General features: G+C 35.6%; 1 protein-coding gene across 1 annotated transcript in view; it reads left to right on the forward strand.

The window, feature by feature from the left end:
• macf1a (microtubule actin crosslinking factor 1a) overlaps positions 1–23,251 on the forward strand; it is a 192,530-nt gene that overhangs the window by 166,997 nt on the left and 2,282 nt on the right. The window contains exons 60-65 of the mRNA XM_048612952.1: positions 209–283; positions 4,255–4,272; positions 8,071–8,188; positions 16,625–16,836; positions 18,486–18,587; positions 21,602–21,710. Coding sequence (XP_048468909.1) covers positions 209–283; positions 4,255–4,272; positions 8,071–8,188; positions 16,625–16,836; positions 18,486–18,587; positions 21,602–21,710 — 634 coding nt within the window. The remainder of the gene's footprint in view (positions 1–208; positions 284–4,254; positions 4,273–8,070; positions 8,189–16,624; positions 16,837–18,485; positions 18,588–21,601; positions 21,711–23,251) is intronic.

Here is a 23,251-nt window from a genome sequence, read left to right on the forward strand (position 1 = left end):
GTGATCCGATTCCCTATAGGATCTTCCTTCCATGACTCACTCTTGGAAATAATAATCCTTAAAACAATTGTATGCATTTGAGATGGTAGTTTTCATGTAGACGTTAAATTTAGTCATGAGAACTAGCACAAATCTGCTGATATGTATTGTAATTTTTTTTTACTTATTGTACAATTATAATTTTTAAAATTAAAAATTTGTTTTGTAGGTAACACGGCAAGTGGCACAATGTAAATGTGCAAAACGATTTCAGGTAGAGCAAATTGGAGAAAACAAATACAGAGTAAGTTAAATTTATTTCCAAGTTTAAAAAGAAACATTTTTGCATATTTTAATCAAATTTCTTATGAAGCATGCATGTTTATAAACATAACAATAGCAATTCTTTATTATACTTTACCTTTTCTTTACTTCCTTCAAAGAAAAAAATTAAATGTGAAATTTATTTAACTTCAGAAGTTTATTTTTCTGGTGTGGATTCTGTGTATTCCCTAAAGTAATTTTCTATCGAGTAAATGCTTACTTTAAAGGTAAGGATGCTAAACAGGTATTTTCCATGACCAAACAAGTATGTTCCATGCCAGAACTGAAGTCATCAATGAACCTCCAATAGCTTGCTACCTGTTTCATTCCAGATAAATCGCATTATCTTTGTTGCTTCATTATTAAGTAGAACATAGAAAGTATTGAATTTATTTCTTGCAGGAGGTAGAAGTGTGCTATTTAAATATAATTAACTCTTAATTTAAATTAATTATGAGATCTATTCAAGTTACTAGAGTAAACAAATTACCCATTGAAACATGAATAATACCTTCTGTAATATGCACCAGTTTTGAAAACCCTTAAACTTTTCAGTGGGGAAAAAAGTCACTGCTTTATTTGGAGCATTATTTGAAGATTCAAAACTAGATGCATTTTGTTGGATACATTTTTATTGTTTTCATACTCATCGCAGAGGCCAGTGTAAGAGGTTCAGACACCAGACAATAAAGTTGGGACAAGGACACATTTAATGCAATAAATAACCAGTTGCACTAGACAAAGGCAGTCGACATCCATTTCAGATAGTTCTTCTGTCCCCACTGAATCCAGCAGCTACAGATGCTCGTGAATCCTTTCTACCCTACGTTTTGTAATTTGTGCAAAAAAAAATCTTTCTAGGGTCATTCAATCCCTTGCAGTCAGCAGCTCTATGTTGTCATGTTCACATCTTGTTATCTATTTGTCAGTACTTACATTAACTCATCAATTGTGGTTACAACCTCTAGTCACAAGCCAAGTAGTTTACCTTTAACACACACACAATCCATCATGCATGTGGTTCTCATTAGCTCAAGCCATGCAGGCAGTATGTTCTCACACATCTAAAATTAAACCTTCATCTTCCAGAAATTCCTACAAAATGAGTGTAGAAAGGAATTTAATAATAGTGTCATAAAGTTTCAGACTTTTAACATCTCCTGCACATATCTTGATTTAAATTGTTATTGATTTAATATAAATGTATTGGATATTTCTTCAGTTGATGAAGCTATTCAAAAGAACTGTAACACATAACCAAACTAAATTATTGAAGACTAGCAGATGTGTATTTGTGTTGCAAACAATGAGCAATCACAGTTTAGAAGCTTATACCTATCAAACTGTCTAAATTATGCCACAATTAATCTTTTTAATATAATTGCACAATCTTTTTGCAGTTGACAAACTTTCCTATTTCATTATTTCCAATGGAATTTGTTTATTCTATTATCCTGCATCAATATTTCACACTTCCATAAGATGTGTTATTTGTTTGTTAGACCAGAAATACAAAGCTAAACCAGAGGCAATATCGCATTCCACAAACAATGGAGAAGAATTTTGTAAGAGATTTTAAAGATGAGCTGTTATAAATTAGTAATCTAATTGTGTAATGAGTTTTTTACTAAATTATGTTACTCTATTGGTTTATAATATTTTCACTATTAGAAAATTATGTTTATATCAAGTTTAGAACTTCACTAACATTGTGCTGAATATAAATCTGAGAGGTCAATGAACAATATAAAATAAACCCACTAGCCCTGTTATATCAATATAAGCTGCAATATGAATGTCTAATTGAATTGTACATCTTCTGAGATTTTTTTCCACTCTCCCCTCTCTGTATCTGGAGTGTTGACTCCTTGAGTATGTTTCCAGAGGCAATGACCATCCTTTAGCACTTGCTATAGCAGCTATCATTCAGTTATGAGTCTTAACATCAAGTGATAGTAGATTAATCCAGTGAAGCACAGCAGAACAACTGAGCTGCAATTCTAAATCACGTGAATATATGTTACACCAGGAGGGTCACTGGATAGCAGTAAGTAGCAGGAAAGATTGCAAGTTTTCCCTCCATAAGCCATACGTGCTGAGGGCAGTGCCCCTCTACTACTTCGATGAAAATCAGCACAAAGTGGCATTTGTACAATGCATGTGGCTGAGTTTGTTTGGAGTTTCCTCATTTTAATTGAATATGACACGTAGTAAAAATTTTGACCTTTTTCCTGTAATTTGGTTTCTTCTAGTTCCATCTTTACACCATGATAAGTTTAGAGGTGGACAGCATGCTTTGAAGCTAATAATTCTGAACAATCTGTGCTAACTCATAGGTAACATTTCTTTAGCATGGAAGAGTTTAACAGCATCCATAAGATGTGTTATTTGTTTGTTAGACCAGAAATACATAGCTAAACCAGAGGCGTAAACTCACCTAATTCTGAAGTGAAGTTTTAAACAAAAACTCCTTGGAGAGGTTGAACAAAGTTTGCTATAAAATGTGCTGCATCCCTGTGAACACTGTACAGACTATCTGTCGTTACTTTAGAAAGCAGAAAATCTCCCATTTGTGTATTTGAAACCTTTTAAACTCTCTTTCAAAAGTTAGAAGTTCTGTGCGTGTTTGCTCAGTTTGAAGCCAGGCAGGGCTGGAGCAGTGTGACCAGGGTTCTCAGTGACTGAATCTGAACAGTTTGTGTCAGCCTCTTTGTTTTTTTTTATAGACTGTTTGAAAGCATTTTAATTAGAATTGAATTTAGCATCTGATTATTTCTCTATAGCATAGCGAAACTTTACTCGTGTATTATATTGGAAGGTCACAAATATATTCCTGCAAATTGAATTGTGAAGCATCACTCTTTCAGACCAATTTGCTTGTAAGCAATCACATTAATGTGTTTTCACACATTCCCTACTGGGGTGAATACATGTTCCAACAATGAACATCCTGTTCACGGATATTTATTGTTATAACGAATGAGAATTTCCAATGCTGTGGTTTTATCTAAAAGCAGATATGAATGAAATATTTATTTTAAGAAATCACTTTAAATGATCAGTTTTTCTTTAAATTCATTTGTGGAATGTGGGTATCGTTGGATGGCCAGCATTTATTGCCTGTCCTTAGATGTCCTTGGGAAGCTGGTGGTGAGCTGCCTCCTAACTCGTTCTTATTTTGACTAGGCTGTACCTAAATACAGGTGGTTACAAAGTTCCACTTTTCCATTTTATTTATGATATTTATTTAACTTGCCGGAGTTCTTGCATGAAAGATGGTTAACTGCCACATTTTGTTTCCATATCCGACTGCAAAGTCACTGTTACTGTGCTTTAACTGGTCAGCAAAATATCTAGTTCAGTGAGGTTCAGAAGAGGATGGAAAGAAAGCACTATTGCTTATTTCAGTTTTCTGATTTTCTAAATTTCTAATTTCTAAAGTTGCGACTGAAGATGATCCAAGGTCGACCTAAGAGGAAATAATAGTCACCAAATATATTTGATTTTTTTCATACTGATTGTACAGCATAACCTAGGATCGTGAGAAGAAGAAATAGCAAAAGCATCATCAACCACATAAGTAGTAACTGGCTTTTAGTTTGTTCACTAAATGACAATACTGATTATTGGATATAGCAAACTTCTTTCAAAGCAGATTCACGTTAAGAGAGCATCATTGAAAACCGATTAAAGATGTTGAGTCGCAATATAAATGGTCAGGCCATTCTAGATTGAATAAATTGGTTTGGTTAAAATGAGTGTTCATAATTGAAGTTAGAATGGAGAAATGAATTCAGGTTTTTGGATTGCCGTATGTCTAATAAATTGGAGCACTGTATTCCACTGTATACTGTTTGTCCCATTGCAATGAGATTTTATTTTTGAATGTGCTTACTGCGTATTTCTAAAAGTCTTCTCTCTTTTTGTTCACATTTCTTTTGCTGGATGTAGTTCTTCCTTGGAAACCAGGTACTGTGCACTCAGTGTGCTAAGGAATATATGACACATACTGTGAATGTTCACTCTGATCTGCATGTCAATGGTTCCTTCTATCTTCCACAGAGCACCAAGAAAATTTCTGTTAACCATTCCAAAATAATTGGCAAAATATATAAAAATATAAAATTAATCCATGTGATTACTTATGAAATATACCTAAAAAGTAAAAATATTAAACATGTGGATGATGGCATTAAATAAATTACTAGTGCAGAGATTTTCTTTGTGCCAGAAAATTGCATGCTGACCGCAATATTTTGGTGAAACCCTCACACTCACCATTTAGCCATCGTACTGAAGCAGCCTGTTTGGTGTTTCAGACTCCTGTATGAATAAGTCTTTAACACCATTTTAAATGTTTTAAGAATTGTTAATTAAGTTGAGAAACAAATGTTGCATTTTTCATATTAAACATTTACATTAAACAGCAGTATCGATACTTATGAAGCAATTAAAATTAGTGACACAAGTCCGGTTGTATCAAAATATTTTGAATAGTTGAGAGAATATTCAGTCACTCTTTTATAGCTTTAAACTACAGGAGATCTGGTACATCACTGTATTCTGGTTGATCAATTTGTGGGGTTATTCCAAGGAAAACTTAACAGACTCCTAACGTAAATGCAGTGTAGACTGCATGCATGAATTGTTGAGGGCAGGTGAATCAAGGTCAGATGTCATCTAAGGTTGTTAGATTAATTTTGTAAAATTATTTTTGATTCTATACACTGAATCTTCACATACACAAAATAAACTATGTTACACAGTGTTTGGCTTAGTTTTGAGGACCACACCTTTCAATGATATACAACACAATTATGCCAGCATTTCAGATCATGTTTATAGAAGATTTTATTTTAGGACAAATTCAGCATTTAGAACTTGACATGTATGTCATTTATGGAGGAGTTTCAAAATGTTCAATTCCAAAATCTTAAGTTGCAACAATGAATATTTATATTGATCAGAACTCCCTCTTGAGGTAGTCTATAGGATCCTTGTATGATCTTAGTATCTTTGTATAGTTACACAGAAATGGTGACTATTCAGGAACACAGATGTTTATTTGGAGAAGTTCTTGCTACCAGATTTATTCAATATGATGAAAAATAAAGAAATCCATGCAGGTATTGATTTGCCAATTAAAATGTGGTACATTAAATTGGGCACAATTGCAAAATGTCTAGATTTTATTATGCATGGACTGTAGGAATAGTCCATTGATAGTTTAATGTTTGCATAAGTCTGGTGGCATGTCTTTACCCTGAGACAGATTGCTGATCAATACACTAGTTAACCTGCTAGCAAATCACCAATTTGCATGCTATTTTGTAAGCTTATAGGGATGTGACGGTTATACGTTGATGAGTATATAATTAAAGATTTATTTGGCAATGAGTTCTGCCTCCCAAAAAAATCCTTTGAAGAGATTTCTGTGATAACTGTTGCTTGGTTTATATTTGGATCTGTTAATTTACATTATGTACCATTTACCCTATTTGTTTCTGAATTTAATTGTCTAGTCATTAATTTATGTACACTATCTACAAGGAATACCAAGAAGCAATAACACATTTGTCTTATCTTAAAAGAAATGTATTTGAAGTTTGCACATGGCCCACAATTATTTTAAATAACTGTTGCATCTCTGCTTATCACATTGTGCAGTGAGATCTGTCTTGGGATAAATGGTTTTCATTTATTGCATGTAGCAAAACAGATCCATGGGCTTTCTTAAATTCCTTATAGTTTGAATATTTATGGAATAACTTATTGATAATGGGTGATTATTGAAAGGCTTCAAATTCATTAGGCTTGTATGGGTATGTTAGTACTTTAATATTCTTCTGACGTGGATGACTGTCTGTCAGTAATTGCTTATTTTGTCTGAGCTATTTGTTTTATTATATGGGCTATTTATGAAGTATGTTTTTTAAGAATCCTGCAAATATCATTCAATATTTTGAAAGTTGTTTGAATTTGCCCTTGAAGATTAAATTTAAATAGTTAGTGCAAACAGAATCCTTTGCCAGTGGTCGGTGGCATTTCCTTAGGATATCAAAATTACATCCAACTTAGATTCTGCATCCCTTGAAATTAAACCTCTGAAAAATTTTACTGCATCACCAAAGTCGTCATTTGTATGAAGGAAAATTGTGTGCAAGGTTTTGTAATGCAGTGGATGAAAGGAGACATGATGTCATCACAATGGCAGTAAAATGCAGGGTTGCTACTTCAATTTCTGCAGAGCATACTGGCTCACAAATTAACATGAGAGAGAATCTGTGTTTGTAGATTAGATTTGTTATTTAATGATTTCACAGTGAATACATTACCATTGTATGTATCTTGTTCGTGTACCTGGGAAGTAAAATTTTATTCGGCTAAGCACTGAGTGGTGCAATTCCTATTTAAGCCCATATAATAAAAAAGTTGATTATCTTACCCTTTCACCAACACAAATGTACAGTTACCACTTGTGGTGCAAGGCTTATTTTGGAATGCATTCAAGATTACAAATAAAACCTACCTCCTTTATTAATCATATTCGTAAGGTCATAAATGTGGATGAACTTATCTGCCATAATGGCCCTCACGTGAAATTAACCACTGGTAAGTTGGTTAAATGGATTAAACCAGCATTACACTTAATGAGAAAAATGAAATTATATCTGTGAACAACTCGATTGCAATTCATCTGGAATTTAACCCTTTTAAACGACCAATATTCTTACCAATGTAGTGAACATTTAACTTGTTAAGTTCTATTACTTTTAAGTTTCTAAACTGTGCAAATTTTGTAGGGTATTTTTTAGTATATATGTGAAGGATGCAAAAATCAAATCGTACGCAGTTAAATTTTGAAAGTAGTAAAGGGATTTTCACTATATAAGGTACAGCTGCTGGTTTAAATCATTAATTTATCTATGGATTAACCCATTACTTGGTTGGGATGCCTATTTCATTGCTGATTTTAAAATTCTACAAGTCAGAAGTTTCTCGTGGCCAATTTCAGGCTCCAAACATTTTGTTTTTCCCCTATCCAATTTATCTTTAAAACTGCTTTTGGCATTTTTAGCTTAGGTCCAGTGTTGGGGTGGTTATTGAGTTTTAAAAAAAAATGACTCCACTCAAGAGATAGTTAAATTGCTTTAACCTACTGCCAATCTATTGTCAACCTACTGCGTGGTCAACTCGAAATAGCACTGGCAGAGAATTTAAAATAGGGCATCCACTTTTCTGGCTAAACGAGGGGGGAAAATACATAATGGGTGGAAATTGGCTCAAGGCCACCTGAAATGTGTCAATTAAAACAAAGTACTAGAAATACTCAAATAAAAACAGAGTGCTGTAGAAATTCAGCAGGTCTGGCAGCATCAGTAGAGAGAAAAACAGTTAGCATTTCAAGCCCAGTTCTATCAGGTTCTGACAGTCACCAGACTCGTAACATTCTTCTGTCTACAGATGCTACCAGTCCTGCTGAGTTTTTCCAGCACTTCCTGTTTTTTGTATACTGAAGGTACTCAGCTGGTTTTGTAGCATCAATATGATTATGCTTCAGAACTGGAATTCTTGCAGTTCAGAAGATTGTATTCAACTCAAAACGGTGACTTTGCCTCTCCCTTCACAGATGCTGCTAGACCTGCTCAGTGTTTCTTCATTTTCTATTTTTGTTTTAGATTTTCAGCATCTGCCATATTTTGCTTTTATTTGAGAAGCTGCAGTTTCTGTGCTTCAGAATTAAGATTCAGTTTTTTGATCCTACAGTTTGGGGATTCTCAGCAGTTGCGCCTGGTGCGTATTCTGCGGAGCACCGTAATGGTCCGTGTTGGAGGAGGCTGGATGGCATTGGATGAATTCTTAGTAAAAAATGATCCCTGCAGAGGTAAGATCAAATGAGTGTGGATGCTTACATCTTTACTGCTTCTGTCATTACCTATAGCTGTTGCATTATTCTGCGTTGTTCCAGCACATGATTTATTTTCTACAAAATACACTAATGTGCAATGCAGTTTATAGGTAAGATGATAAACAATTGAAATGGACTGAATAAGATACTTCAGTGCTTGGACCTCAGATCTGAGATGCTTTGTCTTCTGAAAAAAAAACAATAATTGTTTGATTCATTCTCCTGTACTTTTACCTATGTCAAATAAGGAAGGCAGTCCTATTATTGATGGGTTTTTTTTTCAGAAAATATAAGCTGTGTTTTATAAAATGGATTTTACGACTTGATTCTTGCTGATGTCATTTGGGAATTATATAATAATGTGATGTTTCAGTACTGTTTTAGTGCAAAGTTGTAATAAGAGCTGCAGAAAGCAGACTTGGACTGACTGAAATTTTCCTGGAATCGTGACAGCATAATTTTATATATCTTAGTGTAATTGCTTTTACTTGGTATAATTAGACTTGTAGTATACACGATTGGATATATTATGTAACACAATAGGGCTTTGCCAACAGTGATGAGGACTATAGAGCATGTCAGGAAGGCAAAGACAGGTTAGTGATATATGAATAGATGTTAGGAAAATAGAGAGATATATGGGTGTACAGTCAATGGAAAGACAAAGGTTGGGATAAAGGAACAAAATAGAAGGGACTCCAAAACAGAGTTCCCTGAAAGTCAGAATGTGAGTGGATGAAGTGATTTTCATGAAAGGCTGACAAATTTTATGTTTTATAAAAGGGTAATGGGAGAAAGTAAAGCAGTAAAAAATCACCATAGTCTTACCAGACCTTGGGGTGCTCTCTTATTAGAGAGAGACAACTGGTGATAGTTTAACCTGAGGATCAGCACACCTCAGCTGAGGAGAGAAGTTGAGTTGGAGACTCCTTCATGGTAGCCTCAGCCAGCATGGCAGCTGAACTTCCGTTGGCATCATTCTGTATTACAATTGAGCCATCCAACTAACTGACCCCCAGTAACGATCAGTTTATCCAAAACGTTGTTTAAGGCCAGCTTTTTATGCTGTTTTTAGGCTTCTAACAATAAAAATGTTGTTATAGCCACAAAGTCTGCACAGAATTGTTTTGCCAGAATGATCTCTGGAACAGACTTGTTATTTGAGAAATGTTGTAATTGTGATACTCCATGAATATGTTGTCCATTTTAGACAATGAATTGCAAAGGTGTCATCAATTATCACAGTGAAGGGAAAGATTAGGAAGAAATTCTTCAATGGCAGGTAGTTGGACCATATACCATTATGACAAAGAATACTGCATCTTTTGCAAGAGGATCAGATAAATATTTGAAACAGAAGAAAATACTGGGATGTATAGGGGAACGAATGGAGAGCAGCGCAGTGTAATTTGACAAAGAACTGACATGGACAAGATGAACTAAATGGCTTCCTGCACTAAATTTCTAGTTATATTTGGAATGTATGTTAGATATAAGTCACTCTGTAACTCAGATAAAAGAATAAATTCAGAAATACATCAACACTTTACTGTTCAAACTAACTGAACTGAAGTCACTAACTAAAAGTTCTGGAATTCTGTTTTCTAGTTCTCTAACACTTTGTAAGCTACTTTTATTTCCTCTGCTAAGGCTCTTATCTGTTTTATCTGTCTGATTGAAGATGATTTTCTACTTGATGCTCTTGCACATACTGCAAATCTGTGTTCCTGCACATGCTTACAAGAAAGCACAGGTATGATAGAGATCATTAGATGTCCTACCTTTAATTAAAACAAAGTTTTCAAAGACCTTGTTTATAAATTTTAGGGAATTGGCTCCTTTTGCACGCACATCCTCTATTGATCATCGGCTACGAAGAAGTCTTTTACATAAAGAATCATTCTTTTGACCCTATATGACTATGCTGCTCTAATCTACCTGCTTCAGTTGAAAGATTGGGACAGACAGTTGCAGATGTGTCTACCATTGCTAGTAGAGGAACCTCAAATATTCAAACCCATGAGGCTCACTGAAATCAGCCAACTTGTCTCCTTAAAACATTTATTTGGAAATGAATATCTTCAACCAAGAATATTAATGCAGATTTGATTTAGTAAAATTAAGATTCAAATAGAAATCAAATATCCATATCAAACTGCTGTATGTGTACTATAACTGATGGACAGACATGAGGGTAATTTACTGAAATAGAATTAACTATTGGCATGTTATTGTGGTTCTCAATCCTACAAAAAAAAAATTCCAACTTGATCAAGTTTGTTGAAGTTGGTGAGCTTGAGTTCAAGAGAACCCTGGAACTCAAAACTTCTGATGTGTAGATTGTGAAATGAATGGCAGCAGTGGAAATGGCAGCGCACAGAAATGGATCTTCGATTAGAATGGTCATTTAAAAAAGGCTGCAAAGCAAAAGTTAAATTCAAATAGTTACCGTGTTAAATATTTACAGGAAAGAACCAGTGGTTGAAACACTGGTTTTATGTAGCATGCTGCAACTATCTTTTCCCCCATATTTACTTCCGTGGCCAAGCCTTAACTTTTTGATTTCTAAGAGCACTGAGATTTTTTATTTTATTTTTTACATGGACACCAATTTGGGCAACAGTGATATTTTATTGACCCCCTGTCAATCTTCCTACCTTATCCTACTTTGATATTTGTTTTTAGTCTTTCCAAATTATTTTTACTTTCTCTTTGAAACCTCATTAATTTTACTTTTCCTCATAGAAGATTTGAAGATATACTTCCAAATTTCACCACATGTCTCTACATAGAACCAACAATAAAAAGAAACTCAAGGTCACTGACACTTCTGTTTAGATTCCCTCCTGTAAAGGAAATGCCTCTTGAGCAGCATGATTGATTGCAGGAGTTCAAACTGACAGGCATCTCCTATAGATCCCTGGCAGAGCACCTAGGAGTTCCAGGGTACTACATTGTTCAGATTCTTCTGTGTATTTTTAATTGCTACTTTAAAATCCAAATCTATTTTGGTCAGTATGGTTCAGAAATAAATGGAATTTATTTATGGAAAAATGGTTAAAATGTTGACATGTGCAAGTTCACCAAGTAAGTGATTCTGCTGTTCTTTTCCAGTCAGTTTGACTAGTTCAGCTTCAGATTTTTCTGTCATTTCTTTCTAGTTCATCAGGGGAAAAAATTGTTACAGTCGGAATCGAATTCTTTGATTTCTAATCAGTCTCCAATAGGTTGGCAATTCTTCTCTGTCCAACTTTTATTTTCCTCTCCTCCCTGTGAATGGCTTTGGCTTTGTTTTTCTTCAGCCACATTAATAGACTGATCTTTTGCACACAGTACCACAGCCAGGTTCTCAGAATTCACTATTTTAATTACTGCCTTTTAGCTTATGCTAATTTACATAGTCCTAATTTGAGCTCTGATCAAGTAAATACCCAATTTTTATTTGGATTTTGATTTAAGACGGGGCAGAAATCAAGAAACAAAGTTGATTCAATTAAAAGTTTCACTCCGAGAAAGGCTTGAAATGCTAGGTGGCAAAAGTTAAAGTAAAATGGAAATTCAAATTAGGCAGCATTTTTGCAAAATAGTTAAAGATGTTGAGGAATAGTTTACCAGAGAAGGCTTTGGGCAGAAGGCATTTGGTCAGAAAGATCAGGTTTCTATGTAAAGAAATGTTAATATTGGATAAGCTCAAATATGTTGTTTATGAGTACCTAGCTTTATAACACCCGAGTCAAACAGAGCTGATTTTAAATATAATTGGATGGCTTACATTGCCCAGACAGTCTTGTCCTAAATTGCATTTCCAGATTCAGATGAGAGTTTCTTAATATATCTTGCATCTTCCATGAATTATCCTTGGTCGCAAGGAAAGAGCGTACTGAAAGAAGTTTTATTTTTATTTTCCAAATTACCACAGAAAGGAAAAATTCTATCAAAAGCATTCTGTTTGCATGTGATTTGCTGAATAGTACGCTTTAACATAATTTTCTTTATCTCCTAAATAATCGAGAGCTGTAAGAAAACCAATGGGAATATTACCTCTTTGTTTATAGAGACAGACTGAAACACAAATTCTTTCCAAATGCCGTCCTTTATCCTGTCTTTAATCAAGCAAAGTAAATTGGGAGTGCTGTTTCTGGGAAAAGTAAGGTAGACAGTTATTTCAAGTGAATGAAGTACATTTTGCTTCAGTCCCAAACATAAGACTGTGGATGAGGAAAGTTGAGAGTTATGAAGTTAAATATGGATTGGTTATTGAATGATTCATGGAGCCAGGCTATACTGTGTGCTGTGTCAATGCACTAGTTCCAAATTGCATGAAAAACTGCTCACTAACTGCATTACATTTGTTCTGTTTCACTGAAGCCATCCAAAACTAATAACGCACTTCTGTACTTTTTTTGGAGTGGGTAAGAGAGAACCTTAATAGCTTTTCATCATACAGCTGAGTAACTTGTGTATTAAGTTATCCTTCAAATGATCTGTGAATGTTTTATTGTCCAGCTTAGTGACCTAAAAACTGAGTTCTTTGACTAATATATCTGATAAGACTGTTTCCCCTATGCTGGCATTCAATAATGCGTCCTAACTTGTTTCACCTTTACACACAAGTACAATTAATTTAGGGGGTTAATTAAAGCTGGATTTTTTTTCAAAAACATTTTTCATGTCACACTATCTGCCCTCTCAGTGACCAGTTCAGATAAATAACAATGATATGGAAGAGCGAGAACTAAGTGAAACAAATTGATAATACGAGGGATAAATTTATTTGCCCAGATTTTACAGTTATAACGACTCTGGAACTTCAGTATTTGCCATCAATGCAATTGTGAAACTGACATTGACTTCTGGCACCTACCCCTGCAGTTAAGTTTGGAAGTCCTGAAGTTTCTGGAATGGATTCTTCCTCCTCCATAAGTCATACCGTTGATTTCTACCTGCAAGCATTGCAATCAGAAATCATTGAATTCACATCAGCTTTTATGCTTTATGCTGTTATTCTCGCTGAAAAACCTCTTGGAAAAAATTATGTCTTGCTAGATGAAACGCAACTAATTTTAATGGCAAAGCAAGTCATAATTATTGCTGAACTACCTCTCTGACTCTGATAAACTAAGTTTATATTTGTGAAATATCAAATTTCTCCATCCATGATAAAACATTCATAGATTTTTTTAGAAACAAAAACATTCTCCATGGCAATACTTCAGCCGATCAGAGCCGACTTGCCAACCGGTCAACATCCTTTTCTCCTGTAGTGTAAACTCTCTTATATTTGTTTTAAAATTGTTTGTTCTGATGAGTGCAAGACAAAAATCTTCAGCATGTCTCCCTCTTTAGCAATATTTAAATTTTGAAAGTACTGTTTGAAGCTTATGGCATTTTTGCTTCCAGCTTAATCCCACGTGTATCCCAATCTTTCTTCTGATTTCTGTCAGATTTTTTTTTTTTAGAAAATGGATAAAACCTGCTTTTCACTTCTTGGTTGCCATCTGTGAGAATTCCTCCATGGTATTGGCTGCTTAGCCTGTTTTGATGCCATCACTTGCTGGATGCAAGAGGTTCACAATAGCTTCTGCTAGAATTAAATCAAAGTTTAGAAAGTTGAAATCTACTCTACAGAAATCACTACATCTTTCAGGCAAGTTTCTGCAAGGTCAGCGCTGAGTGCCCCCACTTTGCTGCTGACTGAAAAATCCCAGGTACATAAATTGAAACAGAATTTTTGTTGAATAGGTCTCACCTGCTCCAGAATTGTGTAATATCATCTGTGAGCAAGAAGATCCAGAAAGCCTCTTGTGGCATAGTGTTAGCATCCCTACCACTGAGCTAGGAGACTCATGTTCAAGTTCCACTTGCTCCAGAGGTGCTTGTCATAACATCTCTGAACAGGTTGTTCAGAAATATCTAGAAATAGTTCATGTAGCAGGACCAGGGGTGGCTTGTGGTGCAGTGATTACGAAATATATAAATCAGATCAATAAATAGAAAATAAAGTAGACCCAGGGGTGAGCTGTCTGTCTCAGGCTAGGACTAGCCTATGTACACCGCAAATAGTAGCCCTAATTTGGTGTTCAACAATAAATGATCATTTTCAAGTCTGACTTCCTAAGTTATTACACTCAAATTAAAATATTTATTTTGTTTTACATCAAGTCGTGCAGGTGGCTGCCCAGAAGTAAAGTGCTGGAAAACAATTTTTTTAAGAAAACAGATTTTTGTAACGATTAATTTTGGCATACACTGATGTCATCGGTCTGTATCTTTGACAATCTGTAAATTGTGATAACAGTTTAAGTTTCCTTTTCTATAATCCACAATGCAGCTAATTGTCATCAGTGACTGTTTGATTTGGAAAGGTGAAATAAGGAGGAAATGAACTCCGACTTCTACTGAACACTTCTGACCCATTTTTTGTTTCAGTTTCCAAATAGTGCTAACGTTACCACAGGGCAGCACAAAATCTCACTTGGGGTGAAGGTAAAACTACCTCCTGCAGGTCTGCTCACAATAGGCATTCCTTTTCGCTAGCTATCATTACTACAGTTAGCAGAAAAGTCCATGACTCAGTAGTGCACTTTATCAACAGAGAACGGGTACCTTTTGAGCAAAAAATAACTTGCCTGTGTAAAGATACACTTTTGTTTTAAAAAAAACTACTAAATCATTTACTTATTGTTTCAATAATTCTTCATTTGTTCTGTTTTGAGAATTAATTTATACACCCCTCACCCACCTCTGCTTATCAGACCGCTGGTTTATGTATTCAGAGTACTTATGATCTTCTAAATTTGAATGCATTGCTTACATTGAAATTTCTTCACTTAGCTCTTGAAGTTTCTGTTAATTATCTACACGTTGCAAACTCCAGTTTCTAGAATTACTGCCACTTCTGTTTAATCAAACTTTCATACTCTTGCTTTCTAACCAGCAAATGTCAAAAGAATTTTGCAATTTTGGTGGTAAATATTTGTTACTTTCTATTTCGTCTAAATCATCTTAATTCAATCAAATTCTTTTATTTCTTAGACTTTTCTCCATTCGTGTTTTAACATTTCATCACAAGAACTACTGAATCAAAGCCATTGGTTTTATAAATGAGACAGAATCTGCCCATTGGCATCCACTTAAGTTAAATCCTGCCATTGCTACATTTGACATCTTTATCACAATAAAATATCACAAGAGAAATTTGCCCCTGAGATTATTAGCAGTTCCCAACTCCTAGTCTTCTGACCTATGTTCGTGGTCATTCTTTGAGACACTCTTTGATTGCACTGATTACATCCATTGCAAGTCGTTCAGTTTTATAGAAGTAATGAATCTTAACTTCTTCATAACCTAGGTATTCAAGAAAAATCACTAATTTGCCATTTAATTGTGATCAGTAATATTATTATTAGATAACAAAGTATACACAGAAAAAACTATTTTACTAATAGTTTGATTTCAGATTTTGTTGGTAAATGCAGATGTTATTTCAATCAGCTGATAAAACTGAGCTTAAAAAATGAACACCTACGTTACTATTTTGAAGGAGCTCGTGTGATCTTCAAGTTCATTTGTTTTGAAGAAAACTGAGACAGGACCATACTAAATCTATTAATCCACTTCATCAGATTGCAGAATTGTAACCCAGGGGACAAATATCTATTTCTAAACTATTCATGAAATTGTGATAATCAGGCTCCTAACTTGTTTCTGATGAAGGGTCTAGGCCCGAAACGTCAGCCTTCCTGCTCCTATGATGCTGCTTGGCCTGCTGTGTTCATCCAGCTCTACACCTTGTTGTCTCACTAAATCCTGTTTTTAAAAAGTGTATACCTTTCTGATTTATCCTTCTCTCAAAATCTTGCCTCCGGCTGAGAAGGTGGTTCAATCCAGGTTATGGATATCTCATGAATTTCCATAATGTTGCTTTGTGATCAGATGAGAGAAGTGCATGTAGCATGGCAAAATTGAAATGTAAATCTGGCTTCTCACCTATTCATTAGGACCCTGTTCCTACAAATCCTTCACCCATTATCACATCCAATGCCTTAACAAATTGGCATATTTAGCAATTGATTTTAATCATGAGCTTATGACTGATTTGGTGGGAGACCAGAGAAGTAGCAACAAGACAACTAAGCTTTTACAAATGTATTATTACATTTTCTGTCTTAGTTCATAAATATTGTTCAAACCCATTGCTTTGAAAAGCAAACCTGATGAAAGTTTTGCATGATCAATAGTTCCATTACAGTTTGCATCCATTAATTTTATAACTGTTCTGCAATTTTTTGGTATGTCATGTAAGTTGCTGATTTCACAGATATCTATTTTGAATGGATTTGTTTGGCTCTCTCCTTTCAAGTGCTGCATGAACCACAGTATCAATGTATGTACTTTTTTGCTTCCCTTCAGCAAGGGGACGAACCAACTTAGAACTGCGGGAGAAATTTATCTTGCCAGAAGGTGCCTCTCAGGGTATGGCTGCCTTCCGATTGAAGGGACGTAAATCTAAACCTTCTTCCAGGGCTGCATCTCCAACCCGATCCAGCTCCAGTGCCAGCCACAGTAATCATAGTTGTACCTCCATGCCATCATCACCTGCAACTCCAGCCAGTGGAAACAGAGTAAGGATTTTGTTTTTATACTGCAGTAGTGTTTTAATATTAATTCTTCAGTTTTAGTTGGAGAGGTTTGAGAACTTAACAACAGTCCAAATCGCAACTAGATGAAACTTTAATATCTATGTATTATTTATATACTGGCTACACTTTTGAGTAAGAACATGATGCCAGTAAAATTCTGTCAATACAGCTGTAGACAGTGTCATGACAGCATTACAGATAGTTGACAGTTGTGCTATTGTATTTGCACAATGGGTATAATTTTTAATGAGATCCACAAAACAGAGGAAATATCTTATTTGCAGAAGCCATAAAACTGAAAGCTCTCTTACAGTACTTTGTGGAATATGTATAATAAGTGCAATATAATAGATACAATAAAAAGATATAATTGGTACAATGTGAAGCCATTGCCATTTATATGGTAACTAGGGCATCCCTAAGACCTTGTAACACAGAGGCAAAAATAGCACGATGTGAAGCTTACCAGTTTAACTTTAAATTAAAGCATCATGGAGAAGAGCAAATAACGCAAAAGACATTCAAGTCTTTAATAAAAATGGCATTTGGCATATTTGTTATTATATTCACTGCTCTTTTTCCACTCTCAGTTCATGATAAATTCATTTGACTTTTTAAATCAGTGAAAAGTTGATGGAACACTAGACAGCAGACAAAATGCATTCTTGCACTCGTTAATCTAAAATGGCTTCAAAACTACATTGGAACTGGAAACAAATTGTGATGGTGTCATTACTAAAGGGTCCATTGTTGCATAGTTAAAGCCATTTCAAGAAACTGGGATAATGATAGCACTATCTGCTCAGGACAACAAAATCCTCCCATTGTCTTACTGTAGAACAGTTTAAAGTGTTTGTTACTAATACTCCATATACATAAGAGCAATTCATGTGTCTATCATGTAAATATTTGATCTCATGGCATTTCATTTTGTTGTACGCATTTTTAAATGATGATATCACCCTTACACTGAACAAGAATGAATGTTTGAAATAATCAAAGTTCAGTAGGTCAAGAGTAGATCCAGGGCAGATCCAAGTTTGAACTGCAGCTGTTTGAATTTGCATTCTTACTCCCGTCTCCGTTATCTTCCACTGCAATTCTTTCTTTTTGAGCCAAAATATTAGTGAAATTTCTTTTGGTAAATACATCACTATACTTACCTAACAAGCAACTAAATTTACCCGTATTGACTTGTACAAAAATATATTATTAATGCAAAGACTCAGAAACATGACTATCGGTTTTTTTTAATGTTTGAAGAGACAAGATCAGAGTTTCGATAAATGAGTATCATTTCGGACAGATGAACATCCTTTTTCTGATATTTAATGATGAGAATAATAAAAAGCTTCTTGTTCAGTATTCTGCAAGGGTGTACGTTATCCATGAAATTTGTCAATTTGTTCTCAGTTTCAAATATTTCAGTCATTATAGTTTTCATTTACCTTTGTTTATTATTTATAATTTTTACCATTTCATTGTTTGAAGTTAATTTTCTGTTAACATTTGCCCTATCCCTTCCTGTTCTCTCTTACCCATCCTTTTAAACCTTTTTTCTTTCACCATCCATTGTCCACTTTGTTTTGAATCTGCTCTCCCTCCTTTCTACCCTCCTCTCCACCACACAGACCTTCACCCGTTGTTATGACAAACCTTGGTTGACAAACAGTAAAGCCTGTACTCCCACTAAGTGCCCAGACTCCCATGTGTTCCAGATCCCGAGCATTGAGGTACAGTATAAAACATAAAGAGCTAATAGCCAGAGACAATTGATGTTCTACAGAGCACTGGTCAGTGAGTGGCACTTGTTCCCAGTTAAACCTAAGTACTGTTTGGTTTACTTTCAAGAAGTGGGTGATCCATTTGTTAAATTTTTATTGTTATTTACAAATAATATTTAGTAATTGTCAATGTATAATACAATGTTGAGATTTTTTTCTAAATTCTCGTTGGGTGTAAGAATTAGAAACAATTCATATGTAAATCATTTTACAAAATAGACCCAGGAATAATGGTTTATGCATAAACTATCTAAAACCTATACCTTTGGGGGAAAAGGGCTGTTCCACACTTTTTTGTGTGTTTTTCACTAAGCCTATCAAAAGAATTTGCTAAGAAAATAACTTTTTATTAATCCAATTTTTATCTCCTTCAGCCTTATCATATTTAGAATGGTTACCAGTCAAAAGTATTGTTTCCAGATGTGGTTTAATAAAAAGATGCACATAAAAGAAAAATGTGCTTCTTACTCTGTCCATCACAGTCACTCCTCTCCCTCTCTGTGCAATAGATTTTTACTTTAAAAAGAAAACAGTGAGAATGAGAAATTCATGGCTGCTAGATGCTTGTCAACATCACTAATAACATTTTTATATTTTCATAAATGATTCTTAATTCCTTTTGGCAATAAATATTCTCAACCACCTGCATAGATTTTCTATTCCAGAATGAAGCCAATTGTGCTGATGTCCAAATTAAAAATTTTTTGTCTATTTACTTTGTAGAGGTGCTGGTGTTGGACTGGGGTGAACAAGGTCAGAAATCACATGGCACTAGGTTATAGTCCAACAGTTTTATTTCAAAACACAAGCTTTCAGAGTAGGAGTGAGGCTCCGAAAGCTTGTATTTTCGGATAAACCTGTTAGACTATAACCTGGTGTTGTGTGATTTCTGATCTTATTTATTTTGGAAAATTGGTGCTAATTATATTTGTGATATTGGAGATGTAGCAGGTGGTGTCACAAAGTTGAGGATAGTTTATAGTCTACTTTTGATTGAGATTTGTGGGGAAGAAGGAAGTATCCCATCTCAACCTATTAAAATGCACTTCCTGTTAACTAGTCGAGGGGTAAGGTATTGGCAGTGATCAAGCAGAGCTCCCTGCATGAACAGCTTCATGCTTTTAGCTGAAGAAAATAGCAAGAGATGAGATAGAATCATGGGTAAGAAAAAGCTCCTCTGGAGAAAATTTGAGTATTGAGAACAGAACAACCAAAGCAGAGTTGGAGATGACTGCTTGTCATGGTGGAGTTACTGAAAGTTGAGCACCGAATGCGTTCTCTGAAGTCTGACTATTTTTAAACCTACCACCACCTTCTAATAGGGAGCAGGTTCACTGACATTTTACCATTGCTCTGTCACAAACTGTGCTTTTAACAGGCTTATTCCACGAGTAATATGCAGCATATCCTTAAACATGTGGCAATTGGAAGGTTTTGTCTCCAGTGTAGTTCTGTACAGCAGAGTGTTTTCCTGACTTGATATTTCTGAAATACTTTCACTAATTCTCATTGCAGAGCAATCAGACTGAATTGTACTTCTCAGATTGAAGTATGGGAGTAATCGTGATATTTTCAACATCTAATTAGGATATTCAAAAGATCCTATTGGGATTCATCATCACAGGCACATTTTATTTGTATGGTCTCGTAATTTATATGAATATGCATATGTTTCGATCAAATTGGCAGTTGAACAGCCCAGTTGATAGAATGCATCTACTTGCAATCTTGTTTCCAAGTTCCTGGGCTCTTAGTAATCTGATAAAATTCATATAATTGTTCTTCAGGATACATTTGTGTACCAGAATTTACATCACAGTCTAGAACCACCAGTTGTAAATGTTTCTGATTGTTGCATATGTAGTACTTGAATATCTTTAATTATCAGATTTCTATATACTTAACATTCATGGATGTGACCTGTGTGACTATATTTATGCAGCAACTTTAATACATTGTCAGAATGTCCCAAAGTGTTTAACAGCCAATGCATTAGTTTGAAATCTAGTGAATCTCATTATTTACACCAAGTTCCACAATAAATAAATGGCAAATTAGGCTGTTTTGGAGTTGTGGAATAAGTACTGTAAGTATACCAGAGAATTCTCTGCTTTTCTTCATATTGCTCCATGGGATCTCTTGAGTAGACAGAACCTTAAATGAGTACCTCACCTGAAAGACAATGCAGAATTCCCTCAATGCTGTACTGATATATCAATTTCCTTCGACCTAGTCCTGCAGTGGATTTTAATCCCATAACCTTCAAATTTAGAAACAAAGATCACGCTCATGAGTTGTAATGTTTTTAAAATATCTCCGTGGACTCCCCAGTATGACAGGACAGTCAATGTAAGATAACCCAAACAAAGAGCACAACTAGATTTATTGTTTGGAACTGACTTTGCATTACATTCACCACTACAATGACGGTTCTTAGCATAAATTCTGTTTTAATATTCTATGCAGTTTCTGTTCTTTCTGCTTGTTGAGTGGATCAAGTTTTAAATTAAATCTTTCTATAAATTTTCATCATTTACTGTTATTATTTTGGATTAGAGCTTTGAAATATACCAGGAAAGTTCCATTCGTCTGTAAAAATGTTTGTGGTACTTGAGCTGGGTGGACCAACAACATCCCAAGTTAGGTCTGTGGGTACAACCGTGAATTCAAGATTCACATGCTAGTTTAGATAATAAGAATATTCAGTTTATCTAAAGGATGTATGTTTTATTATGCAGTTTTAAGAACGTTGAAGATTTCCTGAACTCCAACCCCCCCCCCCCCACCCCAAACAAAGTTACCCCATATCTGAATTAGTGTTGTCATAATGGATCTGAAGCCATTTATAATTCACTAGAAAATGAATATAATATTTAATTCTGATGTGATCTATTTGCAGTTTTTACTGTTCTCTAGTTGGCTTTTTCTTGGCATTTAAAAAGAAAATTTGTACTTTAAACCAGGTGACACCTACACAGGGTAGTAAACTCAGACGACTAAGCACCCACTCCAGTAAAGCATCGCTGACTGGAGACAATGGTAACGCATCTGCCACTAAATCCAGCAAAACTGGTGAGTTCTAGAAGAATATGATGAAACTAATGGGATTGGTTACAGATAACAAGGTGTTCCTCACGGGTCTGTAGGTGGGAATTGGCTGTAAATCTTTTGGTGTTTGCTGTAGTGGGTTTGGGCCATTTGGAATGATTTAAGGTGCAACATTATTTTTGTTGACCCTCTGGTGATGACCCCTCCTTGACGATGTTGACATTCTTTTTCATTTAAAACATTTTGAAATTGATCTTACATATACATGTTGATATTTTGTATATTACTGGTTCATATGATTGTGCTAATGTGATAGAATACACCCCCCAGAACTGGCCAGCATATGACCTGATTCATTTATTCTGATTAACTGTACTACAAACTGCAAAATTTGGAAGTTGACAATTACAACATAGCTATGGGGCATCTTTTTCTTTTTGTTTCACATTTGAAATTCTCAGTCTCCTGATCCTATGGTGTTTTTTATTTATTTGCTCCTGTTATTATCTGTCTCCTTTACCATTTATCTCCTTAATCACAATTAAACTTTACTACTTCTGTTATTAGTAATTTCTTAAAAATTCTTCAATCTATTTAGTTCCCTTGTTCCACTCTCCTATCTTGCCTCACCCTCAGAACTCATCTTGTTCACAAAACCACAACTAAACTTTGATTCCATTTCCCTTCCTCCAAAAGCCCACTCTTATCAGGCTCCCAGATCCGACAATATAAGTGATGTGTCTGTCAATCTGCTCAGTCTCATGTCCTTATTTCCACTTTGCTGTTTCCTCAGCAAAACATTTCATCCTTGAGGTCTAACCCTTAGTTCTGTTCTGTTCTTTTAAGTCCAAGGGGAAACATTGACCATTTCTGGTACACAAATTTGACATAAGTCACCAGAGATAACAAGGTGTAGAGCTGGATGAACACAGCAGGCCAAGCAGCATCAGAGGAGCAGGAAGGCTGACGTTTCGGGCCTAGACCCTCCTTCAGAAATGGGGGAGGGGAACGGGGGTTCTGAAATAAATAGGGAGGGAGGGGGAGGCGGATAGAAGATGGATAGAGGAGAAGATAGGTGGAGAGAAGACAGACAGGTCAAAGAGGCGGGGATGGAGCCGGTAAAGGTGAGTGTAGGTAGGGAGGAGATAGGTCAGTCCAGGGAGGACGGACAGGTCAAGGGGGCGGGATGAGGTTAGTAGGTAGGAGATGGGGGTGGGGCTTGAGGTGAGAGGAGGGGATAGGTGGGAGGAAGGACAGGTTAGGGAGGCGGGGACGAGCTGGGCTGGTTTTGGGATGCGGTAGGGGGAAGGGGAGATTTTGAAGCTTGTGAAGTCCACGTTGATACCGTTGGGCCGCAGGGTTCCCAAGCGGAATAGGAGTTGCTGTTCCTGCAACCTTCGGGTGGCATCGTTGTGGCACTGCAGGAGGCCCAGGATGGACATGTCGTCTGAGGAATGGGAGGGGGAGTTGAAATGGTTCGCGACTGGGAGGTGCAGTTGTTTGTTGCGAACCGAGCGTAAGACTCGGGGACCGCTTTGCAGAACACTTACGCTCGGTTCGCAACA

This window comes from Rhincodon typus, chromosome 27 (assembly GCF_021869965.1).
Source record: "Rhincodon typus isolate 14 chromosome 27, sRhiTyp1.1, whole genome shotgun sequence".
In the NCBI taxonomy this organism is placed as follows: Eukaryota; Metazoa; Chordata; class Chondrichthyes; order Orectolobiformes; family Rhincodontidae; genus Rhincodon; species Rhincodon typus.